This window comes from Sparus aurata, chromosome 17 (assembly GCF_900880675.1).
Source record: "Sparus aurata chromosome 17, fSpaAur1.1, whole genome shotgun sequence".
Taxonomy (NCBI): domain Eukaryota; kingdom Metazoa; phylum Chordata; class Actinopteri; order Spariformes; family Sparidae; genus Sparus; species Sparus aurata.
In genome coordinates this window covers 36,373,930-36,385,715 of record NC_044203.1, presented here as the reverse complement: position 1 = coordinate 36,385,715, position 11,786 = coordinate 36,373,930, and the positions used below count along the sequence as shown (strand labels likewise).

General features: G+C 47.3%; 1 protein-coding gene across 1 annotated transcript; it reads right to left on the bottom strand.

The window, feature by feature from the left end:
* Positions 1–3,813: 3,813 nt before the first annotated feature.
* Positions 3,814–6,978, bottom strand: LOC115566825 (beta-2 adrenergic receptor). Its single transcript, XM_030392837.1, has 2 exons — positions 6,710–6,978; positions 3,814–5,208 (listed from the first exon to the last, which is right to left on the bottom strand). Exon 2 carries the CDS (start codon positions 5,171–5,173, stop codon positions 4,139–4,141), a length of 1,035 nt encoding a protein of 344 aa, XP_030248697.1. The 5' UTR covers positions 5,174–5,208; positions 6,710–6,978; the 3' UTR covers positions 3,814–4,138.
* Positions 6,979–11,786: the final 4,808 nt, after the last annotated feature.

Here is an 11,786-nt window from a genome sequence, read left to right as displayed (position 1 = left end):
CTCAGAGGGAAATGTGAGCGACAAGTAAAATATTGATTCAGTGACTCAGAGCTGCTGCAGGTCGCAGGTTTCTCTTTATTTAAACCGAATCGGGACGAGACATTTATACTCAAACAAGCTCGCGGACATTCTGAGGCTCCAGTGTTCAAACTGAAACTGATCAACTGAAAGACAACAAGTGAGGCAGAAAATGTCAAGTTTGTCCTGAATGTGGAGCCAAATGGACTAAATGCACTAAAGACTGCAGCTCTTTAAACAACCTTCAGCTCAGTGACAGACTAAGTATGAGTGAACGTGAGGTTTGTAGTGCAGCAGTCTGCATGTGGATGGTGTCCTGTTATCTCCCAAACTCTGCAACTCAAATCAAAACAATCTGGATGGTTTAAAACCACGACAGGTAAAAGGAAGAATATTAATATAGGCAGTTTGGCAGCGTGATGGTCAGCGCTGTTCCCCCACAGCAAGACGGACCCGGGCTGGAGAGCTCGGTTCTGCGAGGGTTCTCTCCAGGTACTCCAGCTTCCTCCCCAAATGTAAAGACATGCATAAAGTCAGGTTAATGATGACTCTAAACTTGTAGGTGTGTGAATCGTTTTGTTTGTTTGTTGTTTGTGCCACTGACGACGTGTTCAGGGTGTATCGCTGCTGCCCAGTGAGGGTGTCGCGATTTCCATTTTAAATTGAAATCGACCAAAATTAAGTCACAATCTCGAACTTTGAATTAAAAAATTGAACCCGCTCCTCCTTCGCTGAAGTCGCCCGTGTGGAAGTATTTTGTTCGCGTTGTCAACAAAAGCCAGAGTTTGCAAGCTCTGCAGAAACTAGATGGCAGGTTATTGTGTTTAAGTTTACAGTTGACTGAAGATTTAAGTTATTGTTACATTCTGTTGTTAATAAATGTTTTAAATCTGTCAATGTAGTGTGGTACTTTGTGAACAAAGGTCAGATATTATATTGCATAAAAGTCTAGTCTAAAAATGGCATTAGCAACCTGTGCTTTAAAAAAATGAATGTAAAAATCGAGAATCGAACCGAGAACTTAGATTCAAAAATGTGATTGAATCGAGGATTTGGAGAATCGTGACATCACTATTGCCCAGTGTCAGCTGGGATCAGCCTGATTTCAGATAACGGATGGATGAACATGACTTTATTGGAGAAGTAATAAAAAAATAATCGTGTCTTAACAAAACTTTGTGGAAACTCCTCCAGCGTGTGTTGACTTGTTTCTCTCTGGGTGTTTCTAACGGTGACATTAACACAACACACTGCCGACCAGCTGCAGTCGACTGTTTTCACCATCAGAACATTTTCATTTTAGCGTTTACCAAATGTCATGTTTTGGTTTTTGGCCACAAATAATCGTTCAATCTGTGAGAAAAAGGCCAACTGTCATTTTGTTTCTCAGCAACTCGTTCTGTCGTCTCCCTCCATCTGCCTCACCTCCTCCCTCGTCTCTCTGCCTCACCTCCTCCCTCCTCCCTCGTCTCTCTGCCTCACCTCCTCCCTCGTCTCTCTGCCTCACCTCCTCCCTCGTCTCTCTGCCTCACCTCCTCCCTCCTCCCTCGTCTCTCTGCCTCACCTCCTCCCTCTCTCCCTCGTCTCTCTGCCTCACCTCCTCCTCCTCTCTCGTCTCTCTGCCTCACCTCCTCCCTCCTCCCTCGTCTCTCCCTCGTCTCTCTGCCTCACCTCCTCCCTCGTCCTCTCTGCCTCACCTCCTCCCTCGTCCCTCCTCCCTCGTCTCTCTGCCTCACCTCCTCCCTCGTCCTCTCGTCTCTCTGCCTCACCTCCTCCCTCGTCTCTCTGCCTCACCTCCTCCCTCGTCTCTTTGCCTCACCTCCTCCCTCGTCTCTCTGCCTCACCTCCTCCCTCCTCCCTCCTCCCTCGTCCTCTCGTCTCTCTGCCTCACCTCCTCCCTCGTCTCTTTGCCTCACCTCCTCCCTCCTCCCTCCTCCCTCGTCCTCTCGTCTCTCTGCCTCACCTCCTCCCTCGTCTCTCTGCCTCACCTCCTCCCTCGTCTCTTTGCCTCACCTCCTCCCTCGTCTCTCTGCCTCACCTCCTCCCTCCTCCCTCCTCCCTCGTCTCTCGTCTCTCTGCCTCACCTCCTCCCTCGTCTCTCTGCTTCACCTCTCCTCGTCTCTCTGCCGCACCGCTCCTCGGCTCTCTGCCTCACCTCCTCCCTCGTCTCTCTGCCTCACCTCCTCCTCGTCTCTCTGCCTCACCTCCTCCCTCCTTCCCTCCTCCCTCTCCTCCGCGTCTCTCTCTGCCTCCCTCCTCCCTCGTCCTCTCGTCTCTCTGCTTCACCCTCCTCCCTCGTCTCTCTGCCTCACCTCCTCCCTCGTCTCTCTGCCTCACCTCCTCCCTCGTCCTCTCGTCTCTCTGCCTCACCTCCTCCCTCGTCTCTCTGCCTCACCTCCTCCCTCGTCTCTTTGCCTCACCTCCTCCCTCGTCTCTCTGCCTCACCTCCTCCCTCCTCCCTCCTCCCTCGTCCTCTCGTCTCTCTGCCTCACCTCCTCCCTCGTCTCTCTGCCTCACCTCCTCCCTCGTCTCTTTGCCTCACCTCCTCCCTCGTCTCTCTGCCTCACCTCCTCCCTCCTCCCTCCTCCCTCGTCTCTCGTCTCTCTGCCTCACCTCCTCCCTCGTCTCTCTGCCTCACCTCCTCCCTCGTCTCTTTGCCTCACCTCCTCCCTCGTCCTCTCGCCTCTCTGCCTCACCTCCTCCCTCGTCTCTTTGCCTCACCTCCTCCCTCGTCCTCTCGCCTCTCTGCCTCACCTCCTCCCTCGTCTCTTTGCCTCACCTCCTCCCTCGTCCTCTCGTCTCTCTGCCTCACCTCCTCCCTCGTCTCTCTGCCTCACCTCCTCCCTCGTCCTCTCGTCTCTCTGCCTCACCTCCTCCCTCGTCTCTCTGCCTCACCTCCTCCCTCGTCTCTCTGCCTCACCTCCTCCTCTCGTCTCTCTGCCTCACCTCCTCCCTCGTCCTCTCGTCTCTCTGCCTCAGATCAGTTCAGTCTCCGGTGAGCTTTTAAGTCAAGGACAACTTCTCGCTTTTCTTTAATATTTGTCTTCCGTTATGTTTTCATTAATTTTCATTCCTCCCTGTGACTCACTTGTGAATGTACGTGGCAGGAAGTGATGGATTTCACAGAAATTGTTGATGTTTTCTTTCTTTTCTGAGGAGTTCAGGGACGAAAACCTCCTGATGGTCCTCTGAGGACGCAACAGTGGAAGTCAGTGATGCACCAAGAAATAAATGTGGTATTTTGCAGCCTGATGTATTAGTTCTTATTTTGTGCCAGTTAAGGTTGTTTTTTGCAGCAGCGTGAACCCAACTCTTTTTAATAATGCATCTGTTTTTAAATATGCATCGACCTTGTTGTTTTTAATTTTTCCTCTCATGCATGAAAACCAACCTCTTTTTTTTGGTGCAACGTCTTTGTCTTTGGTGCAAATACCGCCATGTTTGGGCAAGAAGACCAGATATCTTTGCACCAAACTTGGTGACAGATGGCAGCCATCTTTGGGGCAACAAAGATTTATATTTTTGACAAAACATTGCAATCCTGATGTGGGCAACAAGACTGGATATTGTTGAGGAGATATTTGTGCAGTCGTTGGTCATGTTTGGGGCAACAAACCAGTGTTTTCACGCTGAACGGCTGCTGGAGAATTTAAATTAGATACGACAACTGACGTTCCTTCTGCAGATCAATAACATATCATCGTTTTTACTGAAGTATGTTCATTACATTTATCAATGATTATAATATTAAATATGGTGCAATGGCTGTGACACACTGAGGAATCAGAAAACACATTTTGTTTGTATGATGTTTTAATTGATCACACTCAGGTCAAACAATCATTTCACAGACTGAAACAGGCTTCTGTGATCGCGTGTTACACACAAGACACATGCCCACAAAGAGCATTAATATCCAACATCTGACACCTGATACGGTCCATGCGTATTAATTCTATTAAAAAATGTAATTTCACAAAAAACAATCCACAAAACATGCAGACACGTCTCGTAACGAGACTCACAATGTGTTGAACAAAGAGTTTGTGTGACAAACATCTAAATGACTCTCAGGCGGAGCTCCAGTCTCTGTCTCTGGTCCCTGAGCTTTCTGGTTTTTTTAGGATTTGCTCGTGTTTTTTCTCTGGAAAGGCACGAGGAGCTTGTGTGCACGAAGTCTGAACTTCTGATCTTGCACGCTGTAAATTATGACATTCCAGCAACTGTTGGTGGCCAAAATCCAGAAGGCAAAAAAGGAGAAGTTGCACCATTTATTCCCCAGAACGTTGCCGACCACAAAGACGGCGATGGGGGTGAAGGATGCGGTAAACGCCACAGTCAGAGTCCCGATTGTTTTGGCTGCCTTGATGTCGGAGAAGGTCGGTTTGGTTGTGCTCTGGCACTCGGACTCGGCCAGGTGTTTCCTGCGCTTCGAGTGCTGCCTGATGCTGGACAGAGAGATGATGTTAATGACCACGGTTCCTCCCAAGAGGGTGAAGTCAAAGGCGGGGAAGAGAAGGAGGATGTTCCAGGCCTGGCTCGGGAACTCGCCGATGGTCCCCAGAGCGTAATTACACATCCGGCTGCAGGAGTTGTACTCCAGAGCGATCTCGCTGCTGAAAACCAGCGGAGACACCGCCAAGAAGAAGCTCCCCACCCAGGACAGGACGATGAGGATCGTGGTCCTTTTACGTGTGATCACAGAGTCCTTGTGCAGCGGCCTCAACACGGCGATGCTCCTCTCGATGGTCAGCAGGAAAATGGTCGTGATGGAGACCAAAGTGCACCCGGCGAAGATGGGACCGATGACGTTGCACGGATGGAAACTAACCGACTGTGAGTTGTACGCGGTCCAGTCCGGTGCCGAGTCGGTCACCATGAGATAGACCTCCGCGTAGACGGACAGCGGCACCACGAATATTCCCACGGCCAGATCGGCCACGGCGAGCGACGCCTTCAGGTATCCCTGCGACGTATGGAAGTGTTTATTCCCTAAAATCACAGCCAGAGTCACCAAGTTCCCAAACAAGATGGCCAAGATGAGCAGCACCATGAAGAGCACCATGAGGATCTTGTTGGCCAGCGTGCAGCAGCACACGGTGCAGTGCGCCGGCTCAGTTCTGTCCGACATGCTCGGAGTCCCGGTCTCAATCATTGGATCAACTGTCGCTGCAACGATCACACCATGACCTGAAATTACAACAAACAGAGAAAGTCGTCAAGGAAGTCACTGGTCAGATAAAATGTGCACGTATCAGAACAACTCTACTGAGAAGAGAGGTGACCGGAGTTATTTCATGTGTCCACGCTACTGGAGGGAAAATGTGAATTTTGCAGAGCACTGAAGATGTTCAGCAGGGACAAGTGGAGCTACTCAAGTCTTGGAGGGGTATTAAGACTGGCCTGGTTCTGTTTACAGAAGAGATGGATGGATGCAAGGATGATACATGATGGTTGGATGGATGGATGATGGACGGACAGACAATGGTTGGATGGATAATGGATGGAAGATAGATGGATGATAGACGAACGAACGGATGATGGTTGGATGGATGATGGATGGATGATAGACGGACGAACGATGGATGGATGATGGATGATAGACGGACGATGGTTGGATGGAAGATGGTTGGATGGATGATGGATGATAGACGCACGAACGATGGATGGATGGATGACGGATGACGGATGATGGTTGGATGGATGACGGATGGATGATGGATGATAGACGGACGAACGATGGATGGATGATGGATGATAGAGGGACGATGGATGGACGAATGATGGTTGGATGGATGACGGATGACGGATGATGGATGGATGACGGATGGATGATGGTTGGATGGATGACGGATGTTGGATGGATACTATTTACTCCAGCGGGAGTAAGGGTGATGTCATAATCTGGCGGACAGCTGTAGTAGTAAACAAACGCAGCTCGTGGTTTTTAATCCACAGAGGCTCAAATCTACAAGCTGCAGTCTGACGGGTCCCTGGACCTCCTCCTCCTCCTCCTCCTCCTCCTCCTCCTCCAGTTACAGTTACATCCAGTGTAAAAGTAACGCCAGTCTCATTACATGCAGTGTAATGTAACTTAAATGTAACTATCCGGATACTATAGGAGAACTGGTGGTCATGAGCGCGCAGTGGTATCCAGTTAAAATGAACGTTAAACAGAAACTCCAGCTGTTTCTGGAGAGTCCTGACCAACACGCAGCTCCAGGCTCTCCTGTCATCACTGGTTCTGCTCCTCAGTTTCATCTCATGTCCTCAAGCTCTTTTTTTTTCTCTCCCTCTCGTTGTGTCTCCGTCTGCAGCGCGCAGTCACGCAGAAACATCCCGCACGTCCCGCCAATAATCCTCAGGACGCACAGAGAAATCCATCACTCCTCCAGCGCGCACGGGTTGAGACTTTTCCCCTCAGGACGCTTAAAAACACAAAACAAAAGATGCAACTACAGCATCATGTCCGCAGTCACTCTGTTTTACAAGTTCTCTAAGAGATGCGCTCCGGCTCGGCTCATTCTGGCGGTTGCGGTTCGGTAAAACGCACGGATCCTTGCGGGTTTTGGTGCACTTTCACATTCCCTGCAGAAACTCTCTTTAAAACCAGTTTCCAGATATAATCACCCGCTGATTCTTACAGTCATGGTGACACTAAATCAAAAACACACAAACAGCTCTTACTCACTTTCAGACGTGAATTCCAGTCGAGACGCAGAATCCGAAAAGCAGCGCGTCCCTCAAAACATCCCGCGGTCCTCACGTGGAAAAAAAGAAATAAAGAAGGAGAGGAAGAGTCCATGATCAGAGCCACGAACCAGATGTCGGTCCGGGTTCGTGGAGAGGAGGACGGGTCTGTGGCACCGGGCGCTGCGCTGCGCTCTGCTCCGCTGCGCTCCGGAGGGACGCTAAAGTGTCTCCTCCGCTGGTTCCTCCATTGGCTGAGGAGGCTGATGACAGAGGAGCCCCCCGCCTATAACATGAAGCCTGCTGGCGACCAAGACTGTGAACCAGCTCCTCCTCCTCCTCCAGCTGTCAGGTTAAAGGAGCGCTCTGTAGTTTTATCCAAGAAAATGTTAATGAGACGAGAAACAAACAAACTGTCCTCATGAACAGACTGAACAAACAAACTGACCTTAAAGAACAACACGATATATTCTGTTATACTTTGTTTGCATGTGGCGGACCCTGCCACCTTTCTCCAGACCTACATGGTGCTCCTTTAATGCTGTGTTTACGCAAGTTATCCACCCAACCAGATGACATACGAAGACAGAGGAGCTGAAAATATTGAACTCAAGTGAAATGTTTGTCTGAAGGGTGTCGGCAGTCGTCTGTCACTGACGCCATGACATCATGAACAACAACGGAGGAGAAGATGATATTATAACATCTACTCCTACCGAGACAGGACAACAAAAAGAGAGCTGCCGCGGTGATGAAGTGAGCCAGAAAGTCTGGCTACATGGTAAGTTTTGGAAATACGTCTCAGCACCGCACAGCATCACACGAAAAGATCCGAACTCAAGTCAGGAAACGAACATTTTAAAAGCTGTTTGCTTGACTTCTGGTCTGAATTCAGGTTTCTTACAAGGCAACATTATGATCCAGTATCTATTTGATTATTGCAGCAGATCACAGCGAAATCTGGCGTTAAAAACATAAAATCCTCATCTTTTCTTTTCTCGTCCTGCTCACAAGTTTTTGGACTGACATCTTTCATTTATACAGAGTCGTATTCAACAGACATGCGGCTCCAGATTGTCTCCTGGTGATATCGGGCTGTTCTAATGACTCACTAGTTCTAATGTTTGGTGTGGTGAAAATGGCTGAACGACATGGTTTCCTGTCTACACCTTCAGGAAATCTGTTGAGCTCACAAACCAGGAACTGATGTGCTGTATTCATTTATTTATTTATCCTCCATGTTTTCTGTGTGGCTTTGGCACATTGTACTGGTCTTGTTTTCGTCTTCACATGAGACTCTGACATCATAAATGAACTGACGTGTGCAGTTGTATGTTTCCTTCTCTTTGTGCTGAACGTGCCGGCTGTTGTTGTGTGTTTGTTTGTGTCTCCGTCTACACTGTTTGTCGTCTTGTATCATCACTTTCCTTGTAGCTGTTTGTCTTAATGCTGGTGTATTAACTGGCACAAGTATTTTCTTTGTCTTTGGTCCAAACATGGTGTGAAGTTTGACATCAAACCTCAGACTCGTTTCCTTTTCTGTTTTGGATCGTTGACACAAAACTCAAACGGGATCAACAATGTATTCGTCTCTCTTCATTCACCACCGTACAAAGTTTTTTGACATGCTGGGAAACCAGTCAGCTCTCTGTTTCTTGTTCAGTAGCCTGTTTAGTCTGTTTTTCCTCCTCGTCTTCTAAAAGCCTAATTTAGTTTTAGTCCAGCTCATCACCGTCACAGCTGTCAGTCCTGCGTGTAAGAAGTCCCAACTGACCACTTGTGTAGTTTAAAGTCCAACATGAGTGGCTCAGAATGATTTCCCTCTCTGTGAAATCATTTTTATGACATTGTTTTGTCTTTTTAGCTTCAGTTCCCTGCAGGGACGCTTCTCAGTTTCCCCCCCAGAACATCCCAACTTGCTCCGTGTCAACTGGTTTGTGTTCCAGCTGGTTTTTGTGGCGTTGAAACCAGCTGACAGGACATTTCCCAGCTGGACGTGTCTCCAGGTCTCCTTTAAACAAACACCTGGGGTTTTGACGGCACCAACAGTGGCTGTTTCATGAGATTATGTTTCCAGCGAACACGACGGAAAGCTTCCCAGAGCAGATGTGTGAGGATGACATCATCACACCCGGCATCAGTTCATCAAGTTCAACGGTGTATCTGCAGTGTCAGTCCAGGACTGCAGCACTCAGTGGAACAGACAGAACATATGTGAAGTTTTAAGACGGCTTTAATCTGTACGATATGGAGGAGTTACACGAGGGAATCACCACGAAGCAGCTGACAGGTTCGGTGGAGTCGAGCGGCTGATTTAAGCTCCAGGAACAACCCACGATCTGAAGCACAGGACCGGAGCGGTGACCTCTGGATTAAGGATTACCCTCCACACACAGAGAAGCACCGGATTATGCTTTTGTTTTGTTGTGTCCACTGCTGCCAGAGCGGGACTGGAGCCAAACCTGCAGAGAGATGATACACTGCAGAGTCAGAGGGTTTGTGGAGCGTCCTGACAGGCAGGAGGTGAACGGATGTTTGGAAGAGGAGAGCTGGAGGAAAAAATGAAGGATAGGCGGCGTCTGATTGGACAGAACGGGCCGTCAGGCTGCTTTCAGACGTGGTCGTGCTGTTTGGTAGCGAGTGTCGAGTTCGTTAAGTTCCACGAGCTCTCTTTGTTTTTCTGGTCAAATAATTAAACAAATCTGTCAAATGTCACAATCACAAACACACAAAACACACTTCCAACACCAACATGTGTCTTTGTGGTGCGTTCAGGAACAGCTGGGACAAATCCTGCTGATTCTACCTTTAACTTTAATAGTCTTTGAATTCTATTAATATGACGTGAGCTTCAGTTAGCTTTGAGCACAAATGTCCTTCAGAGGGAGACTTTTTACTCTGATACTCTGAGTACATGTCAGAGCCTGTAATCTATTACTTTACTGGAGTAAACAATGTGTAGATGTCTTTAATGTTCATGTTTAACGTGACTTCGGTTTAAACACAGAAAAGTTCATTTGTTGTTTTCACTCGTAGCTTTAAAATGTAGAAACCAGCAGACAGACAGGAAGTCTCGTCTGATGCTTTCATACGGGTCGAATGAGTCGATTGGACGGCAACAGAAACATGTGCTTGATTTGATTTGATTTGATTTGTCAGCACTTTGATTTATGGATTGTTGTCAGGATGTCAGGAGAAAACATGCTTCTGTTAACCGAGCCACGAGTCCAGCACCGCAGCACAGAACAATTTAAACTATTATATAAACGTGATTACTAGCAGACAGGGTTGCATCATACATATGTGAGTGTGTGTGTGTGTGTGTGTGTGTGTGTGTGTGTGTGTGTCAGAGACAAATTGTAAAGCACTTTAGATAAAAGCTCTGTCCAGGACGCAGCCTCTCGCACCGTATGGACTGAAATTGTTTACAGTAATTAAATTCCTGAAGAGGACAGAACATGAGGCGTTCAGGTCCGCTGCGCTCGCTCTCGCTGTCTCTCTCTCCACTTCCTGTCGAGTGTATGTCTACATGTGTGTCGGTTCAATTAAAAGTGACGCTATTCGATATCGTTCATTTGTTTTTTTTGCAAATAACTCCACCAACCCGTCGACACGGAGCCAGTCAGGATCTGCAGGGTCGCTGGAGTTCTGTGGGGAACCTGAGAACTGTCCCTGCTGGGTAACGACGCAAAAAAAAGAGAAAAATATCATAAAAATAATTTAACGAAGAAGGAAATTATTCTGAACCACTCGTGTTGAACTTTAAACTGTCTCACTGGGGACGTTTCTAGGTGTTTCAGTGGCGTCAAACCAGGAGACGTTTCCAGTTTCTCTCACTCTAACCAGAGCATGAGCAAAGCCTTCAACCTAAACAGAGTGAACTTATCTGTGGTTTTGCAGAAATATTCTTAACTAACATTCAGATCAAATCTGTAGCTGCTGAGATAAAAGCGTTGGAGCACATCCAGTCTGAGGTTGGCGTTGAGGGTGTAAATGACGTCTTCTGGGATCAGTTTCATCTTCTGTGGACATGAATTATGTCGTACGAGCGATGTGGAGATATTAACTGGATTTCTTTGGTTGTTTTTCACATTTTAAAACAAGTCCAAAGATACTTCAGTTGTTTAGGAGATCGCTGTTTTGCTGTGAAGCTCCAGAAATGTTTTGTGGACTACATAACAACCTGTTCCTTTAAAAGCCGTCTTCTAATCAGTTGGTATGCTGGAGGCGTGCACACAGAGAGGATGCTGGGATGTTTTTTTTAATCCCCCACAGGGGACGTGAAGATGATGACTAATCTCAAATTGTATCTCATTAATTATTTAAACAAGCAAAGCAGCCCAGCACCCCGTGTAGTGTGGAAAGCACAGACGATTAAGTTTTGTGGGTATCACAACGAGAACAGTGTATTTTTAAGTTCCCTGCAGACACAAAGAGAGACGGAAGAAATGACAGAAAACTTGTAAAGACGTCAAAGCAGGAGCGAGATCATTCCACGTAACGAGCATCGTCTTAAAATCAATGATATGATTCAATTTGAAACGGCGACTTAACTTCCTGCTGGGATGAAAGTTTCAAAGCAGCATTTTGATTCAGTGTCAGACGAGAAAACAAGCAGCAACATTCGTCAATATTTTCACAGGAAATAATGATTTTATCTGCTGAAGATGGTTAAATAACCAGCATTCACCAGCGTCTGTCAATGGACAGATGACGCTGAAGGACAACATCCTGACAGGACTGTTACATAAATCTTATCTAACCCGGCTGGATGACTAACAACTCTTTATTTACGTTAAAGGAAGGAGAATTACTGAATTACTCAGACATCCACACACACTCTTCACACCTGAAGGATTCTCAGTGTTTCCTCTTTAAAGATAATAAACAGAATCAATCTGAAGCCTGAATGTGAAGCGAGGATGCAGAAAAACCTCCAAAGTCTCAGAGGAATGAATGGAAAGTCTTGATTTACGTGTTGTGCATCTGTTCGGGTTTTTGTTAGGAGCTGATTTGACCTGCTGACATTACAAAATGCATAAATGTGCAGTCCAGTCCAACCAAACGTGGAATATCAC